Below are 20,466 nucleotides of genomic sequence, written 5' to 3'. Positions count from 1 at the left end.
CCGGTAATCCTCTTTGTGATGTATTTCTGTGGCCTTTGTCAGGTGTCATCTGGTCACAGGACACACAAACACACATACATGCATACATATTGCATATTAAAAGGCAATTTAGAGAACTGCCAATTCTCCTACGCAGATCTTTAGGAAGTGGCAGGAAACAGCACCATCAGATGAAAACCCACTCAGTCACAAGGAGGATGTGCAGATTTTGCATACAAGGCACAGGGACTGAAAATCACTGCAAAATGATTTGCTTGCTTAAGTTTATTACAGCAAAGTATTCAGCATTCAAATTTGTATACCTCAGATCTATACTAAATTATCAACTGGCCAAACTGTCGATTGTCGACTCTCAGAACACTGAATCTGCAACACCAAGCATCCACAACATCAAAACTACAAAAAACTCGAAAATGTATTTTTTGCAGGACAGCAAGTCCCCCTGCACCTACCTGCTAATTATATATACCAACTCTGGGATTGAACTACAGCTGGGAAAGGCCAAAACCCGCTCCTCGTTATACCTTTATCTTGAATGTTCACTGTTTCAGGTTTGATGTTTTGAAAGTTGACATGATCGCCAGTCAACAATTTAAGGCAGACCTGTATAATTCAATATTGCATGTTTATACTGTTTTCAGCTAGCTTCTTTTTTGCTCCAAATAAGCATCATAGTCAATACAATTTTTTTTTGCAGTTCATTTATATAACCTATGCAAGAATATATGTATACCTGTCTCTTATGAAAGCTTTGTTCCCCCACATTACTTCTGAAAAACGAGTATGGCTCTGCAGGGATAAGCAGATTACCAAAAGTGAGAGAGAAATAGAAAGAAAGAAAGAAAGTTACATGCAAGCACAATTATGGCTTCTCTGTTTACACAGATAGAGTAATTGAATAATTAATTAATTAATTAATTAATTAATTAATTAATTAATTAATTAATTAATCACCTTCCTTCAGCTGTTCCCGTTAGGGGTCACCACAACGGATCATCTTGTTTCCATTTTTTCCTGTCCTGTGCATCTTGGTCTGTCATACCAACCATCTGCATGTCCTCTCTCACGACATCCATAAACCTTATCTTAGGCCTTCCTCTTTTCCTGTTACCTGGTAGCTTCATCCTTAGCATCTTTTTCCCAATATACTCAGCATCCCTCCTCAACACATGTCCAAACCAACGTAATCTTGCCTCTCTGGCTTTGTCTCCAAACCTTTCAACCTGTGCTGACCCTCTAATATACTTATTCCTGATCCTGTCCACCCTCGTCACACCTAGTGCAAATCTTAACATCTTTAATTCTGCCACATCCAGCTCTAACTCCTGCCTTTTTGTCAATGCCACTGTCTCCAACCCATATAACATAGCTGGTCTCACTACCCTCTTGTAGACCTTCCCTTTCAGTCTTACTGGTACTCGTCTATCACAAATCACTCCTGACACTCTTCTCCACCCACTCCATCCTGCCTATACTAATTAATTAATTAAAATTCAGCTGCATTTTGATACAGTTAGAAACACTATTTAATGAATCCTCTCCCAAATTAATTATGCAAGAGGGCCATATCACTTTCTGCAGTGGCTGTATGAACATTTAGTTTTAAGTAGCTTAGATGGGACATTTTATTTTTATATCTACGAGAACAAAAGAGTTAATGGGCCCTCTGTTTTGAACTCTAGTATGAGGATCTAGCTAGAAGTTATTTTCTGCTCTTCTTGATCAGTTTCAACAAAGACGTTTTAATTCTGAGCCACACCCAGCATTATAAGCATTGTCTGCATTCCTTAGCATTGCAATGTATGTGTGTGTGTGTGTGTGTGTGTGTGTGTGTGTGTGTGTGTGTGTTTACGATGTAAACTATTATTCTGAAAAGCTGAAGTAACTTAACAAAGGTTGGGACTGAGAAGACACTTGATTATAATGGGTCTTATCAGTACTTTCTTTGTATTGACCCTGATTCAATTACTATAGGTAATGGATGCATAAAAGGGTCTCGTGTTGGCAGGTATTCAAATGAACATTAGACTGTATTATTTCAGCCTTGCAGTTCTTAAGAAAAGATGCTTTAGCAGTACAACAGATGCACAGAATGTGGCATGCATTAACTCATAAAGATAGCTGGATAAAGAAAACCCACTGAAACTAAAGGCAAAAGTTACTTCTAGAAGTCTGTTTTCTGATTAGGAAAACTGTCATGATCTGCATTTGCAATATGCTACCAAGATTCAAGCGAGAGATGCTCTACTTGGAAGAGATAAAAAAATAAAACAATGAAAGGACTTTACGTGCTTAGGAAGGAGGAAGTCACAGTGAAAATGGATATATGCATGATGGCGGAAATATTTCTAAGGCTAAGGAACCCATAATGGCAGAAGATAATATTAGCCAAGTATGGCAGCTAGTCCACTGGAATGGGAATTGAGATGGGCAGAGAAAACAGTTATGACAAAGTTAGGGAATATAGTGTACTTGTATATTACATTTTATTGCAGATTTTGTGATCACTGCATTGACTCCAACTTTACATGGTGCTGGCATTGAGTAAGGAATAAAAAGAACTTTTCCAAGGGTAGCGCTCATGGAAAATTGCAACCACAAGGACTCCTTGAGACCCCTTAACTTTTATTTTGAGACTTGATTGTGTAGTCTGTAGACGGAATACTGAGAAAAGCAATTACATGCTATAGAAGATAATTAACATGACAAGACATTGGAACACGTGTTGAAAACAATGGAAATCAAAGTTTGGCAGTTTTCTGCTGGATACAAAAATAAGGCAGGAAGATTTTCATTGCACCATCTTCAGAAATGTATTCTTGGAAATCATAACATCAAATAATATGCTTTCAAAGTACAAACTGACTCTGAGGCAGGAACAGCACAACCACTGTGCTGCAGTGAGGATCCAAGAAGGACAGATATATCATTGTAAATGCTGTCAATAAGAAAACCTAGTAATGGTAATTTTCGTGTTCATCAATTTGTTTACAGCATCCTGACTTCATGGGACTACTGTGTCAGCTGCCTTTGTCGGCTATGGAAAACAGATCTGTCAAACTCTAGGTCCAGTGTTCGATTCTCACCTTTGCAGGAAATTGGATGCACTTAAAATAGTCAACAAGGGCAGCTAGCCTAGTACTTACTAGAGTTGGGGGCTGTATAATGGTTAAGGTGTTTACTTCACAGATGGAAAGTGCAGTGATTGATTCTCACCTTTGAAGGTAAATTGGCTAAGTTTAAAATGGCTTCCTAGGGCAGCTAGCCTAGTACTAACCTATGAACCTATAATGTATATGGCTCTGAAAGAAATAAACAGAGCAGGAACGGAGGGAACAAGAAATGCCAGCTCATATACCATAGGTAGAATAAGTAGTGGTCTCAAAGCTGTATCAAAAATACAAGCATGTGCACATGACTTACCAATCTAGGATGTGGGTAGGAGCACTAACACACAGAAAATAGCTCTTAGAATGATGCAGTCAGCCAAATCAGTCACCAAGAGAGTGAGATTAAGGTTTAAATGAGAAAAGCCTGATGGATGGGCTACACAGCTGGGTTTTGCCTTAGGGGAATAAACAGGCCAATTAATCACTGAGGGATGAACATCAACAGGGGAAATAAAATCAAAAACAAAAATGAAAAAAAAAAAAAATCAGTTCATGTGTAACTGTTGTTTTCTTACCAGTATGATTTCTGGTGCCAGCTATACAAGACATTGTAAGTCATTGCAAAAGATTTACCTGACTTAATTGGTTGTAACTTCACATTTGTCCCTTGGACTAAGTACAACTGTTAAGTTTTTTCACTGCATCATCTGGTATTTTTCTTTAAATCTTTTTTGGAAAGTTAATTTATTCAAGCTATTGTGCTATTATGTGTATAACTGACTATTGTACATCAGCAGTATAATATGACAAGAAGGATCATTGACTATAAAGTCATACTGTAGATTACCTTTCTGGGTTGTGCTTCCTACCATTGGAGTGATTCTTGCCACCATTATCAAGTATATCCAAAGATATACAGAGTCAAGCATACATCTAGAAGCAGTAGAGGGTCATTATATATGTTAGCTACTTCCTTTTAGGCAAAATTAAAATATACCAATCTCATTATCATCTGATATTCAAATTCACAATTATTCAAACCAACTTTATCTAATTTGGGATAATGGGGGATTAAGAAACTATGCAACCAAAGTGGCAGGCATAAGGCAAAACTAAGTCTGGGGAAGAGACACCACTTGGCTACTTGGCATACTCTCAAATGCACACACACACACACACACACACACACACACACAAATTTAACTTTCAGTCTGGCTTTGGGATATGCACCACAACCAGGAATTGAACCAGAGAGCCAAACATGGTAAGACAGCAATGCTAACTGTTCTACCACAGTGCAGCCATTTTCTTAACAATAACATTTAATTTCTATAACTTAGACGTCCTATTTTGTGGAAATATCTTGCATTTCACAACAAAAGGAAGTAACGATGGACATTCTGTATCAAAATAAAAAGTCCTACCAAACACGTTGCAGGTATACTTAGAATGCAACAAAAGAAGCAGTAACTGTTTACCTGGTGCATGATTCAGATTACACAGCACCTGACATGCGTTAGGTCACCAGATGACAAGCAATTTGATGAAATATAAAATATATCACAGCTCTGTAAGTGTAAATTTGTCATTATGATACAAACACATCTTTACCTCATACACACACACACACACACATTAGAAACAGTAGTTTAGTAGAAGACAGTGAAATTTAACATTGCCAAAATGGAATGATAAGGAAGCAGTATAAATATCTATGGCTGAAGCTAGATGGATTTTCCACTGTCGTACACAGATAATGTATTTCAAACCTTTCAGCAAAAACTTAACGTATAAGCACACACACACACACACACACACACACACACACACACACACACACACACACACACACACACACACACACACACACACACACACACACACACACACAAAATAACCATGCTCAGCTGCCTACTTACTCTGTTTGCAGTGCTAAAGACATTATTCCCTCTCCTGCATAGCATAAGGTTAATGGCATGCAGCAGAATAAAGCTGTTTGCTGAAGCTTTCTGGCTTCACCCTTCACTACACTATAAAGCCTCAGAGCAAAGCTCTCACATTCTATTTTGCTGACATCCACCCCCTGGCATTTAACAAAGACAGATTCTTTCTTTTCTGTACCCTAACTAATTCAATTAAGTCACAAAAAAGAACAAAATGAATATTAAGGCGAGAGAGCGAAAGACTGAACAGAGCGCTCCTGACCACCTATTACTTAAAGTACATTTTAATCAAAATCATAAAATCCTCAAACATGTTCCTGCATTGATATCACATTACAATGCCAAACACAGCCACAATTAATTAGGACTATATTAATCAAGCATTATTACAGATTAAGTTCTAGAATAATGCCCTGCTTTAATGAAAACGCAGTAGAAAATAACTACAAACTGTTAATTTCAAAAGGTCTTACCGCTATCCGCAACAAGGATGCTTTTACAGACGTCCATTTGTCTTGTCTTCTGTCTATGACCAGAATAAATTCTATACCAGCATCTTGCAAACTGCATTGAGAAAAAAAGTTCATGTTAAGTAATGGCAAAAAAATACAAAATGTAGCTCCATTAGGTTCAGTTTCATGATTGCAATACTTTGATAAGTATTCAGTCCTCTGATTGCTAGATTATTTTAAACAATGGACAAATAGCAGATCTGAAAGTTAAACCAAGAGTCATAATGTAGAAAAGAAAAGCATGGAAGCCAGAGTGACACAGAACTAGGGAAATCCATAAGAAATTCCAAACGAATGCCATGTATCTTTTAAAAAATTAAAACAGAATTCCACACAGAAGGAACTCCATTTAGAGGCCAGTGACCGGAAGTAGTAGAATAGGAGCGGGTTATCCCCAATGTCTGCAATTAGTGGACACATTTTTGCAAACAATGCCCTTCTAGCAAAAGCCATCCATCATGAAGCTTGCAGAGCTGTTCAAACCACTCTTCCATATGAACAATTTGACACCCATGCATTTCTAGAGCCTATAATGAGTAGTCCTGGTTAATGTATTGTATCTAAAATTTACTGCAAAACACTGCACTTGCTTGTTTGGAAAAATTACACTACAAATATTTGCCAAATCCATTCTTTAAGGACAGCATGTAACAGTCCCAGTTCAGCAATATATCCAAGAAAATGTCTTAGATCTGCGCTTTTGATGTCAAACTATATCCTGCACAGTGCCTGCATTTCCAGTTTGGTATATTGACCTTCATTTTCCTACTTCATTTAAATGTTTGTGTCATGATGATGAAATTACCAACTGCTGAAGCTCTCCAGTAAAATAGCTGAGCCAATTGTGCTGTGTCTGCAGCCTTCAGATAGCCAATCACAGAGAGAGTGACATGATGGAAGAGCAGGTGGGTGAGTCACTTGATTTTCTATTTTTTTTTTTTTTATAGGTGAGGGATGCAGTCAATAGCATATGCTTTTACAGAACACTGCAGTGTAAAACAGCACAGCAGAATTGAGATTGCAGGGTAATAGGTTTCCTTATCACTGGATTGAAACATAGGTCTCTCTCTACATATATGCATTTGCATGTGTGCACATGGGATTATGTCTGTATATGTGTATTGTATGCATATAAGTATATATACATGTATGTACATAAACATACACACACACACACACACACACACACACACACACACACACACACACACACACACACACACACACACAAATAATGAGCATATAATAATTCCCAGTTACATCTTGGGGAACAACTTAGCAGGCCTTAATGTTTTACAGAACTGAACTACCCTATGTGCTTACAAAATATTCTGTATGCTACATGTTACTGAACTGAATTACTCAGTGTGCTACAAAAATAGGTCCGCATACTCTGTTTGGAGAACAGAAAAATTCAATAGGCTAAGAAAAAAGGGTTGGATGTAGCTTTTCACAGAACTGAAATATGCAGTGTGAAAGCATATCAGTTCTGTATGATGTTTTACAGAAATGTAATGTCCAGTGTGCTAAAAAATTATATGCATGCTACATTTTACAGGCTAATGTTCAGTGTATTAACAAAATAGGTATGTGCTATGTTTTACATAATTAAAATAACCAACATAGTTCTATAAGCTGGAGTTTTACTTCATGTTAGCAAAACAGACCTGAATGCTGCATTTCACAGATCTTAATCATATGCTATAGGATTCAGAAAGGCTTAGCATGATGCAGGCCTCTTATCTCAAAAGGTTTCTGCATCACAGTAAGCCTTTTTGATTCACTGACTGTTTAACTACTATTTCCCATTGCAAGGGCCTTAGCATGTAAAGCAATCTTGCTGGGGAAGCCACATGGTAATGTGGCAGCTCAGGGATTGATTACTATCAGTCATGTGCTCTCTTCAGGTAATGGCCATGGCTCTCAATTAACTCTGAATCACTTTTACAAGCTATTTTTATTTATTCTAAGAGGAAAGACTGAATGACATCTTTTGAAGCTGATAACCCATGAACTCCTATGGCAGTATTTACACGACAGACACATATTGATGAGGTGTGTGTGTGTGTGTGTGTGTGTGTGCATGTGTGTGCGTGTGTGTGTGTGTGTGTGTGTGTGTGTGTGTGTGTGTGTGTGTGTGTGTGTGCGTGTGTGTGTGTCTATAAGTGCAAAACTGCAACTGAATGAATGTGTGGTGTGTGTCTGCCTAGGTGCTTGCTCTAGGGGAGGAAGGTAAGGAATTCCTTGGGCTTTAGGCCTACCCCTTAGCTCTCCCTGGCCTCTCTCCCTGAGATTCTGACAAATATGGATGGACAATTTCCTACAGTTTCTCCTGCCAGTCTGGTTGATATGAGCAACTGCCGCATGTACACGGATAACCATCTACTACTCCCACCTAGGAACACAATTTGTGAGAGATGCAATTACATTAAGAACCTAGAGTCTATGCTATCTCCCTCACAAGCCAGTATATCTGGCACTAAGAAGGTTATCAACACAATAACTACAACTCAAACACCACCCGCAACTATACAACACACACCCACATATGTGGAGGTTCTCAACAAAAACATACCTAAACAAAGGACACCTCAGAACACACGCAAACTCCACAACCCTCCACACCACATGCCATGTATAGTCCATACACCTGTGTCTCACAACCACAAAGGCCTAACCATAAACCCAACATATTAGTCATAGGAGACTGCATTGTGAGAAACACAGCTGTGCCTCTCACCAAGCTAGATAAGGAGAAAGTCATGGTTAGTTGTCTGTCAGGTGCCAGAATCCACTATATCACACACACACTTAAGTCTGTCAACAACAGGTACAGTTATGAATCTGTCATAGTCCATGTTGGGGTGAATGACTTGAGATGTACCTCCCTGGACTACATGAAGAGAGACATGATTGAGGTTGCTGAATATGTGTCCCAGGCAGGTATGTCCCTAGCCTTAACCAGCATTCTACCATCACCCAGAATGATGCCTCAGTACAAACAGAAAATTATTAACTTTAACAATTGACATAGTTTCTGGTGTCATCCCAGGGGGATTAAGTACCTGACAGCCTGGGAAGATATGATAGACAGACCATGATGGTTTGCTAGAGATGGCCTGCATCTGTCTCACTTGGGTTTCAGGGTTCTGGTAAAGGCCCTTGCCTCCCCCATAGTTTTTTTTTTTAGGAAAAGTCCTGAGGTCGATAAAACCAACATAAAAATTTCAACAAAAAGTGAATTAAAGGTCATGCTGCTAAATGCTATGTGTCTAAAAAATAAACTGCACTCATTGCAAGCATTCTTAACCCTGGAAGTTGCTGACATTTGTGCAGTCAGAAACCTGGTTCAAAGCTGCGAAACAGGAACCCAGTCTTACCTGGTTACTCATCCCATCATACAGTCACACCCCAAACTGTGAGCAGCAAAGTCAAAGGAGGTGGACTTTTAATGTATATTAAAGACCCACTACCTCCATGCTGGCAAAAAAGTATGATGTACAGGAAACACTCCAGGTGCAGTTAACCACTGGCAATACCCCAATTTAAATCATAGCTAGCTACAGGCCCCAAAATTTGACTTAGGATGCCCACTCCACCTATCTGGACCTCTTCAAATCTATCAAGATTCAACCCTTTACCCTGAATCTGGGCGACTTTAACTACCCAGCCATAGATTGTAAAAACTACTCATGCCAGAATGCAAATGCCCAGAGATTCCTCGATTTTATCAATGCAAATGCCTTGGAACAGCTAGCTGATACCACCACAACAGGTGATAATATATTGGACTTGGTATTAATCAACACAAGTAACCACTGCAGCACACCTACAGTATCACCCTCCCTTGTAAGATCCCACCATAAAGCAGACACTTTCAAAGTCAGCATCTCCTCTGACCCCCCTCTTGCTAGGGTCAAACAAAAAACTACTCCAAAGCTGATTATAACCTCCTGAGGGATGGTATAAACAGCTTCACAGCCCCGTGTTCCTCTGTTGGAACTGGTACCCATGTCCAAATCTACACTAAAGCACTACACGAGCATTTATATAGATGCATGGAATCAGGAATACCCGACAGGACAAAATCATCCTCCGCAAGGAAAAGTAAACCTGTTTGGTGAACATCTGCAATAAATAAACAATATAACAAATGGAAAAAATTGCTGTCCAGGACCAAAAAGGAGCAGGTGCCCAAATGGAAGCAATCTCTCCTTAGCCTGAACAAACAAATAAGAGCACTAGTGAAATCATCTAAAGCCAACTTTGAGTCTAAATTGGCCACATCTACTAGTGACAATCATAAGGCCTTCTTCACATAGGTCTGCAATCTCAAAGGAAGCACTCAGATCTGTTCAGAACTGGTTGTCAGGGATGCCACATACACAAATGCTGTAACTATAACCAACCTTCTGGCTGACAGATTCAGCAAAAACTTCACTGCTCTCTCAAAAACAAAAAGTACAGCTTTCATGGGACCCGATAACATCCCAGGCTGCATCCTACATAAACTCAAGCATGAACTTGCAGGACAATTAGGCACCCTATTCAGCCAAAGCTTAAGTACCGGCTTTGTCCCAGCCAAATGGAGTACAGCTACTGTCATCCCTTTACACAAGGGTGGGGCTTCCACCGATCTGGGAAATTATAGACCCATCAGCCTAACTAGCCTGATCTACAAGGCCATGGAATGGATTATCATGGACCTCATAACAGGGACATTGGCAACCTCCAAACACTCAACCCCACATAGTTTGCCTTTGTCAAGGGGAGGTCATGTCTGTTAAATCTGGTCAACTTCTTTGAGACAGTCACCAAAGCCATGGATGAGGGGAAGATGGTGCCACCGCCTACCTTGACCTGGCCAAAGTCTTCGACACTAGTCCTCACTCAGGCATAATAGGTAAACTCTCTCAACTAGGCATCAATCTATATGTTATTAGATGGGTAGCAAATTGCCTCACAGAATAGGGGAAGCCACCTCAAGTAGTAGACCTGTAACGTGTGGTGTACCCCAGGATCAGGCTTGGGGCCTCTGTTATTCAGGATATACTTCTCTGAGGTGCAGGCCAAAACCAGTGGGCTATGGCTGACCAGGTTTGAGTTGACTGCAAGCTGGGCTTGGTCATCAATTCCCCAAGTGATGTGGATGTCCTCCTAGAGGGTCTCGTCCAAACAAATGACTGGTGCCAGAAACATGGCCTCAAGCTGAATACCAAAAAATGCATCATCATCCCCTTTGGGGAGAGTGATGTCCCCACATATTATCATGTTAATAACAACATCCTAAATACACAATCACTCGTGAGGGATATGACCACCCAGGTTAATAGCAACCTGACCATTGACTATCATGTTGCTTCTGTTGTACAGAAAGCTTTCTACATGGCCCACCTCATAAGTAAGGGTATCTCATCCAGAGACAAGGAGGTCATAACATTCCTGTATTCTTCCCTTATAAGGCCAATAAAAACACAAGCAGCAGCTGGAGAGACCACAGAGGTTCCTCGCCAGAAGAATTCAGGGCCTAAAACATCTACCCTACATAGACAGGCTAAAAGCCCTGTCCCTCTACTCAGTTTCATACAAACTCCTCAAAGGTGACCTCTGTCTGGCATACAAAGCAATCTCAGACTTCACCTTGATGGGACTGCTGCATATCTGCAAGTCAAGCTCCATTTGAGTAACCCACATGCGTGACCTCAACGTGGTTTGTGACATCAATCGGACTTATTGGTGGAAACGATTTGTGTCCCAGAGACTCCCCCATCTGTGGAATAGACTCCCACAGCACGTCAAGCAGAGTACCTCATTATCCCTTTTCAAGCGCAACCTGGATAACTGGATGGGAAACAGAAAATACACCCCTAGGATTCCACCTGTGTCCCTGAAGAACAAAAAGTAATCCAATGAGCATTAAAGGTCCAAGCTTGCAAATAAACAGCCAAAGTGAAAAAACAACCAAACGGGACCACCACAGCAAAGTGAATAAAAGCATTAATAAGTAAATAAAAAAAACAAGGAACATTAGGGCTTTCAGGTCGAGGCCCTTTAACAGATCTAAAACCATAAAAGCATATTGGCAATTAAGAATCAGCTGTAGCCAATCAAAACCAAAAGAAGGGCCTATGCCCCTTCAGCACAGGTTTGAGTGGTAAGACATCATTTAGTTCAGGGAAGGTATCCACCCTCACTTCCACAATCCATTTTGTTTCATTCATCTCTGTTAAATTACATAAGTCTCCATCCCTTAAACTTGGAGATTGTATTTGTAGCACCATAAAAACAAACTCATGTCCAAAATTAGCATTAATATGTTGAAAAAGTTCATTGTGTCTGACCCCACATCTTATGTCACTCAGATGCTGAAGAATCCGTTCCTTCAGCACTCAATTTGTCTTCCCAACGTACAAACATTGACAACATTTCTAAATAATCTAAAAAAGTCATTTTCAAGTTGACAATATAACAAATCAAATGCCTGTTTGTCAGTTGTATTAAACTCATTACCAGCATTCTTGTCTTCAGAGAAAGACAATTTCAATAGTGGATTAAAATCCTAATGCACCACTCTCTTCTTCCTCTCCTTAAATGACTCAGACATGGACATAGTAGGTCTGTTAGGTCTATATTCAAGTTCCAAGGAATCACCTTCCACTTCAGCCATGGGTGCCCTTCCAGAAAACAATGTATCCAACACTGCAACAAAAAGTAATCCAATGAGCACTAAACGTCCGAGCTTGCAAAAAAACAGCCAAAGTGAAAAACAACCAAACCGGACCTCCACGGCAAAGTAAATAAAAACTTTAATAAGTAAATAAAAACAAGGAAGATTAGCAGGTTCAGGTTGAGGCCCTTCATCAAATCTAAAATCATAAAAGCATCTCTGCAATTAAAAATCAGCTATAGCCAATCAAAATCGAAAAAAGGGCCTATGCCCCTTCAGCAGGTTTGAGTGGTAAGACATTATTTAGTCCAGGGAAGGTATGCGTCCTCAGTTCTGCAATCCATTTTGTTTCATTCAACTCTGTTAAATTACATAAATCCCCACCCCTTAAATTTGGAGATTGTATATTTTAAAAATAATTTAAACGTGAAGAGATTATTATATAGGGATTTTCATCCTCCATTTCTTTTTTTCCTTTCAGAAGATTGGCACTTATTCTTGTGGGAACTGGGCAATTTATACATCCAGTCACTGGTAGAATATTTAAACCTTGTTTATATGCCAGTTGCCCTAGTAAGAATTTAATATATATTGCCACCTGTAAATTTTGTCAGTGGTTCTACATCGGGAAGAAGAATCGAATGTTGACGGAACGGATTCTTCAGCATCTGAGTGACATAAGATGTGGGGTCAGACACAATGCACTTTTTCAACATATTAATGTCAATTTTGGACATGAGTTTGTTTTTATGATGCTACAAATGCAATCTCCAAGTTTAAGGGGTTGGGATATATGTAATTTAACAGAGTTGAATGAAACAAAATGGATTGCGGAAAGTACAGTTTTGTACCTACCATAAATGTAGATGTTCGAGTGTTCACCCTGCTGCATTCATCACACTTGGGTTATCCTGTCATCAGGCGGTCCTGCAGTCGGCCAGATTTCCAAAGTCTTGGTCGACATCGGTTGCTGTCGCCTCATCCCTGACGTCAGTGCGCCAGGGGTACATATATTGCAACCGACGCCATTTTCTTCAGTTTTTCTTGCCCCAGATGTCAGGTGCCCCCAAAAAGGTGATCCAAATTAGTACCAAAAGGTGAGAACACTGTACAAACACAAAATCCCTTCAGCTATAAGCAAATACATCAGAAAGGCATAGCAAAGATTTAGCCAGTACATGAGAGGGGTATGAGGGAGGGTAACCTGGACTGCAGCAGGGTGAACACTCGAACATCTACATTTATGGTAGGTACAAAACTGTACTGTGTTCATCGTGTTACCCTGCTGCAGTCATCACACTTGGGTTGAGTCCCAAAGCTAAGGTAGGGTGGAGGCATCATAGAGGGTTAGTGGAGGCAATGAGGCCCTGCAGAACTGCAGTGGCGAAGCCTGCCCTGGACTTAGAATAAAGAGGTAAGTGATAGTGTTTGGTGAAGGTGTGTACAGAACTTCAAGTTGCAGCTTCTAAAATTTCCTTGGTAGGAACCCCCCTGAGAAAGGCTGTAGAGGTAGCTGTTGCCCTGGTAGAGTGGGATCTAATGGTAGGAGGAACTGGTTTCCAATGATGGGTATAGAAGAATTGTATGCAATGGCCTATCCATTTAGAAATGGTTTGCTTGGATATGGCCCTCCCTTGAGAAGCTGTAGCATAGGAAACAAAGAGCTGGTCAGTTTTTCTGAAAGCCTTCGTTTTATCCAAGTAGTAACGAAGCTGCCTGTGAATGTCCAAGGAATGCAGGAGTCTCTCACCTTTGTTCTGTGGATTGGGGAAGAAAGTGGGTAGGTGGATGGTTTGATTTAAAGCTACACTGGAAACCACCTTAGGCATGAAGGAAGGATTAGTTTGTAGAGAAACTCTGTCTTGATGAAAAATGAGGAAAGGTTCCACTGCCATAAGTGCCTGTAATTCTGAGACTTTCCTAGCAGAAGTTATTGCCAGGAGCAGGGCAGTCTTCCAAGATAGGAACTGAAGGTCTGCAGGAAAAAGCTGGTTCAAAGGGAGGTAGTGTTAGTTTTTCCAGAACAAAGTTGAGTTCCCATATTGGTGTAGGGGCTCTTCTAGGTGGTCTAATGTTTTTTGCCCCTCCGAGGAACTGCCTTAGAAGAGGATTTGAAAATAAAGGTGGATTTGTGTCATAGTGAGCTAAAATAGCTGAAGCATGGATTTTAATTGAGGAGAAGGAAAGTCCTTTATGCAACATCTCAGCTAAATACTGCAGAATGTGAGGCATATGAGGCTGAGTTGTGTCTTGGCCTTTAGCTTGGTTCCAAGCACAAAACCTTTTCCATTTGTCCAAGTAAGCCTTCCTGGTGCTTGGCCTCCTGGCCTCTAGAATAACATCCAGTACTGCTTGTGAAAGAGGGGCTGGTGGGATGCTTAATTGATTTGCCATGCAGCCAGGTTTAAGGTTTTGATCTGGCTGTGTAGAATCTGCTTGTCTTGCTGCGTGAGCAAATGAGGTATTTGAGGCAATATCCATGGTGGGCTGTGAGCCATATTCTAAAATAGCGGGTACCAGTGCTGGCGTGGCCAGTCTGGAGCTATGAGAATCGGTCAAGGTTTCTCCTTTTTGACCTTCAAAAGAACCTTTGTGAGAAGAGGTAATGGAGGAAAGGCATATGCTGTCAGGTTTTTCCAACTGAAGGAGAGAGCGTCCACTTTCCAAGCTTGATGGTGGAATGTCCTTGTACAAAATTTTGTCAGCTGGTAGTTTTGTGGACTGGCAAACAGGTCTATATTTGGTAGACCCCATCTTTGAGTTATCATTGTAAATATTTGTGGGTCTAGCTTCCACTCGTGGGGATCTTTGATGTTTCTGCTTAGGTCATCTGCCAATGTTTTTTTTCTGTCCTGGCAGGAATTGAGCTTGTAACTGGACTTGGTAGGCCAGAGCTGTGTTCCATTGCCTGCAAAGAGGGTAGGAATGTGTGCCCCCTTGTTTGTTTATGTACCACATTACTGTGGTGTTGTCCATCTTTATTGCAAGTTGTCCTGGCTGTAGTAGATCCTTGAAGGCTGTCAGAGCTTTCTGTACAGCTAGCATCTCTTATTGGTTTATGTGCAGTTTTCTTTGTTCTGCAGTCCATAGGCCTTGAATGCATTGCCCTGCCATGTGTGCCTCCCAAGCATAGTCTGAAGCATCTGTTGTGATAGTTTGCCTGGGTGGAGGCAAGGTGAAAGGCTGACCCTTGTTGAGGTGACATGCCTGTGCCCACCATAGAAATTCCTGTTGAAGGCAGGGAATGAGAGATATCACTGTGTCCAAGCTGTGGCTGTGTTGAGACCATACGCTTTTTAGGTACCACTGTAATTTCCTCATATGCAGTTTTGCAAATGGTATTATCAGAATGCAAGATGCCATGAAGCCCAAAGCCTGCAGAATTTTTTTTGCAGTTAATTGGGTCTTTGTTGCCATTGTCTTGAAATATTGAGTCAGTTGTAATTTCTTGTCTGGTGTAAGATAAGCCTTCTGGGCCATTGTGTCCAGGCTGGCACCCAGGAATGTCATTTTTTGTGAGGGTACTTGTTTTGACTTCTTTTCATTTACTGTGTACCCCAGACAATTTAGTAGATGCTTCACAAAAGCCAGATGTTGTAAGAGAATGTCTTTTCTTTCTGCTTGGATGAGGCAGGCGTCCAGATATGGATATATTTTAATTCCTCTTTGTCTGCAGTATGCAATTACTGGTGCCAGGCATTTTGTGAATACTCTGGGTGCAGTAGATAAGCCAAAGGGCAGTGCAGAGAATTGATAATGGGTTGAACCTGCAATGAAATGGAGGTATCTTCTGCAACTTTGTCTGATAGGGACATGCAGGTATGCCCCCTTGAGGTCCAACATTACCAGCCATGCTTCCTTGCCCAACATGGGAAGTAGCTGCTGTAGTGTTAGCACATTGAATTTGGGAACTTGTAAGTAAGTGTTTAGAATTGAAAGGTCCAGAATTGGTCTCCAAGCATTTTCTTTTCTGGGTACTAGGAAGAGTCTTGAGTAAAATCCTTGGCCTTGCTCTTGAGTTGGTACCCTTTGAATGGCTCTCATGGCCATGAGAGCTGTAATTTGTTTTTGAGCCTCTGCCCTTTGATTTTGTGGCAGGTTTGGCATTCCTTTTTTTATTGGCAAGGTGTGAAAGTGGAATCTGTATCCTCATAAAATTATGTCTAGGACCCATTTGTCCTTTGTGACCATGTGCCAGTTGTCTGCAAATAGTGCTAGTTTTCCCCCCAAGGGGGCTGACAAAAGAGCTTTGTTTGGCCAGCTGAGGTGCAAGTCATTGAGGTTGCCTTCTGTTGGTTTGAGACCTGTCTTCTCCTCCCTTCTGGGTTGGAGTTCCCCATTGGCGAGGCTTATACTGAACTTGTGGTTGTCCTCTGCCCCTTGGGCACCTGTATTTACCCCTCTGAGGCCTGTCAGTGGCTGGAAAGGACCAATTATTTGTTGGCCAGTTTCTGCTGAAGCAAGGGGGTTGTACTTGTAGGAAATATTTGACTGTCTGCATTGATTTTGCATTGATTTCGCCTTATCTTCGATTTTCTTTAAAACTTCTTCTGCTTTAACACCAAAAAGAACATCCTGCTGTAAGGGAGCATCTAGTAGTTTTGCTTTAACATGATCAGGCAGACTTTGTTCCTTTAACTAGGCATGCCTACGTATAACTGATCCAGTGACAGCTGCTCTGCAGGAGGCCACTAAAGAATCAAACCCACATTGTAAGGTATGTTTGTCCACCTGCTCGGTGGCGTGCAACAAATCCTGTACTTCTTTCAATTCAGATTGTTGAGGGAGGGTGGTTATCTTTTGTTTTAACTGAGACATCAGAAATTGCTGATACTTAAGCATATGAAATTGACAGTTTAGTGCTCTCATAGCTAAAGTGGCTGAGGTGTAAACCTTTTTCCCCCATCTGTCTAGTGCTCTTGAATCCCTTTCAGAAGGTACTGGATTTTTAGCCATGGAAGCCTTGGGACCCTGGGAGATAGTCTCTGGGACAGCTACTGGGCTTTTGTAAAGGAATTTGTGGGAATCAGGTACTTTGCAGTATCTGTCAGGCTTGGCCGGGGCAGGAGGTAGAGAGTCAGGGTTGAAACTGCATTCTAAATAGACATCATCCACAATGTCCAAAACAGGAGGGATGGCTAGAGGTCTGTGTTGGGGGAGTAAAAGAAACTCTCTGAGCCTTTTCTTGGAATCAGAGTAATCCTGACCTTCCCAGTGAAAATGTTCCCTCATAGTGTGTAAAGTTTCCCCAAAAGAGTAATCTTCTGGAGGGGAAGCTGAGGGAATAGAGTCTTCAGCATCAGAATCTTCATAAGGAGAGAAGGAATAGTCTTGGTCCTCAGAGGAATCCGAAGAAATAGACAGTTGTTCAGAGGAAGCAGAATCTTCCTCTTGTCTAGGTCTTTTGTCAGGAGGAGGCTGTGAACCTCTGATAAGAGAAATCAAATCTTCAGCCATTTTGAGCATCTGTTTCTTAGGCATAGGGCCTTAAACAGGAGACTGAAGTGAAGCCTTTTTCGATTTAGAAGGAGTCTTCGACTTGGAAAACGTTTTGACTGTAAGAGTCGTCGGTCTGAAAATGCCTTCAGAAACTGATGGCGTTTCAGAAGTACCGACGGCCTTAGAAGGTAAATTGTCGGAAGGGCCTGAAGTAAAAGGCTGCGTTGGCCCAGTACATTCCGTCAAAATATCTGTAGCGGTCTCAGGTTCCAGAACTGCGGTAGTCAGAGGCTGCGTCGGAGCCTCACTGATAACCACAGACCGGATCAACCGAGGCCTCTGAATCGGGCTTAGGCCTGGGCTGTCGGTCCTTGTCCCTGCGCTTTTTGTGCATGCCGGTAGTCGGTAGCTCCGACGGCATGTTATAGTTAAATTTTCTACCAAAAACGTGTCACGCGAAATCAAATCGTCTTTTAATAGTACGTTTATTAAATCTAGCACAAAAATGACAAGAAGTGACGTCGTGATCAGGGCCTAGGCAAGGTATGCAATAAGAATGAAAATCCTTATGAGGTATTTGCTTCCCACAAGAAATACAATTGTTAACTTTTTCTGACATCGGTCTGAGGCAAGAAAAGTTTCCCCAACGGGGTACTTAGCTTTATAGAAGACTTCGGTCTGAAATTCGAATTCGAAAATCTCAGGAGTCGGCCAACCGGCACTTGTGAACTGCTTCTGCTTCGGGCACCGAGTGGCAAGAAAGACTGAAGAAAATGGCGTCGGTTGCAATATATGTACCCTTGGCACACTGACGTCAGGGATGAGGCGACAGCAACCGACGTTGGACCAAGACTTTGGAAATTCGGCCGACTGCGGGACCGCCTGACGACAGGATAACCCAAGTGTGATGACTGCAGCAGGGTAACACAATGAACATCTGAGGGCGGATATCTTCCCTGGATTAAATGACGTCTTACCACTCAAACCTGTGTTGAAGGGTCATAGGACTTTCTTTTGGTTTTGATTGACAACAGCTGATTTTTAATTGCAGAGACACTTTTATGGTTTTAGATCTGATGAAGGGCCTTGACCTGAAAGTGGTAATCTTTTGTGTTTTTTATTTACTTATTAAAATTTTTATTCACTTTGTGTTGGTCCGGTGTCCCTGGTGGACAGGGGCTTTGGATGCTGACTTGTCAAAACATGGACCAAACTCTTGGGTAGGCTTATAAGGGCCTCAGGGCCAATAGCCTAATAATGTCCTATTGACATACATATTTTCCTAATTTTCTCACTTATATTATATGCTTTCATTATTACCCATAAGATTTCATGTCCAATTGTGTCAAATGTCCTATTAAAGTCTCCACTCATGATTTTTGCTTCCTCTTTTCTGCACATAATATCATCGACAATTTCTCTAGCTATTATTAATAATTCTTGACAACCCTAACCCTTTATACTATATATGCTGTCTTCCATAATATTTTCTATTTTAGTTTCAAATTGTAATATTTTCATAAAGATCTTATAATCATTATTATTCAATGCTACTGCTTTCCATTTTTTTTAACTTTCTTCTATCTTCCTTCTACCATATGAATTTAAGTATTTCATTACAAAACTATTAATACATAAAACTTTCATTTAACCATTTAATTTTTTTTACCAGTTCCTTATTTTTTTTACATATTTCACACCCTATTTCGTCTGGCCCAGCAACTTAATCTACATTTATTTGTCCTATTACTTTATTTAGATCACTTTTTTACTTTTTCTCTTTTTTTACTACCTTCTTTCTTTAAACATTTATTGTACATACTGTATAAACTATTTATAATCTTTTCTTGAGTTCTTTCTTTTTCTCCTTTTACATTTTTATTTCTCTCATTATGCTACCATCCTCCTTTACTAATCTGCTTAAGTAACTCCATACGTCTTTTCTTTTTCCTTGTAAAAAAAATCTTTGCTTATATAGCAATTTTTTGTATATTTTCTTGGTTTCTTTATAAAATTATTTTTCTTTGTCAAAACACTTTCTTCTTCTTCTTTCGGCTTTTCCCGGTTAGGGGTCACCATAGCGGATCACCTGTCTGTTCATGATTGGCAGTAGAGCTTTATGGTGACGAGTTGCCAGCTCAGTTCCCAACCTTCCACAGAAGGCACTCACACGCACACACTCACACCTAAGGCCAATTTAGCATGTCCAATTCACCTATAGCATGTCTTTGGGAAGTGGGAGGAAACCGGAGCACCCGGAGGAAACCCACGCGACCACAGGGAGGACATGCAGACTCTGTACAGAAGGCACCCCAGCCAAGGATTGAATCAGAGAACTTCTTGCTGTGAGGCGGCAAATGTAGCCATGGTGGTGCAGCGGTTAGCGTTGTCACCTCACAGCAAGAGGTTCTCTGGTTCGATCCTCGGCTGGGGTGCCTTGTGTGCAGAGTCTGCATGTCCTCCCTGTGGTTGTGTGGGTTTCCTCCGGGTGCTCCGGTTTGCTCCCACATCCCAAAGACATGCTGTAGGTGAATTGGACATGCTAAATTGACCCTAGGCTTGAGTGTGTGCATGTGAGTGCCTTCTGTGGAAGGTTGGGCACCGGGCTGGCAACTCGACACCGTACAACTCTACTGCCAATCATGAGCAGACAGGTGATCCTATTATGTTCTAAATCTTCCAATGCATCTTTACATGTTCTTTTATATTGTACTTTCTCTACTTTTTTCACATCATAGTACCACTGTAAAAAACATATATATTTTTTTTAATTTTCCTTAAATATCATCCATCAG

The 20,466-nt window shown here is 40.9% G+C and overlaps 1 protein-coding gene across 1 annotated transcript in view; it reads right to left on the bottom strand.

Annotated features, from left to right (window-relative positions):
- Nucleotides 1-20,466, bottom strand: part of MCF2L (MCF.2 cell line derived transforming sequence like) — a 1,071,259-nt gene that overhangs the window by 638,374 nt on the left and 412,419 nt on the right. Inside the window, exon 4 of the mRNA XM_044071884.1 lies at nucleotides 5,527-5,617. Coding sequence (XP_043927819.1) covers nucleotides 5,527-5,617 — 91 coding nt within the window. The remainder of the gene's footprint in view (nucleotides 1-5,526; nucleotides 5,618-20,466) is intronic.

Source organism: Protopterus annectens, chromosome 5.part0 (genome assembly GCF_019279795.1).
Source record: "Protopterus annectens isolate FY-2018-M chromosome 5.part0, PAN1.0, whole genome shotgun sequence".
NCBI lineage: Eukaryota > Metazoa > Chordata > Ceratodontiformes > Protopteridae > Protopterus > Protopterus annectens.
Note: the sequence above shows the minus strand (reverse complement) of the source record. Positions and strands in the feature narration are given on the sequence as shown.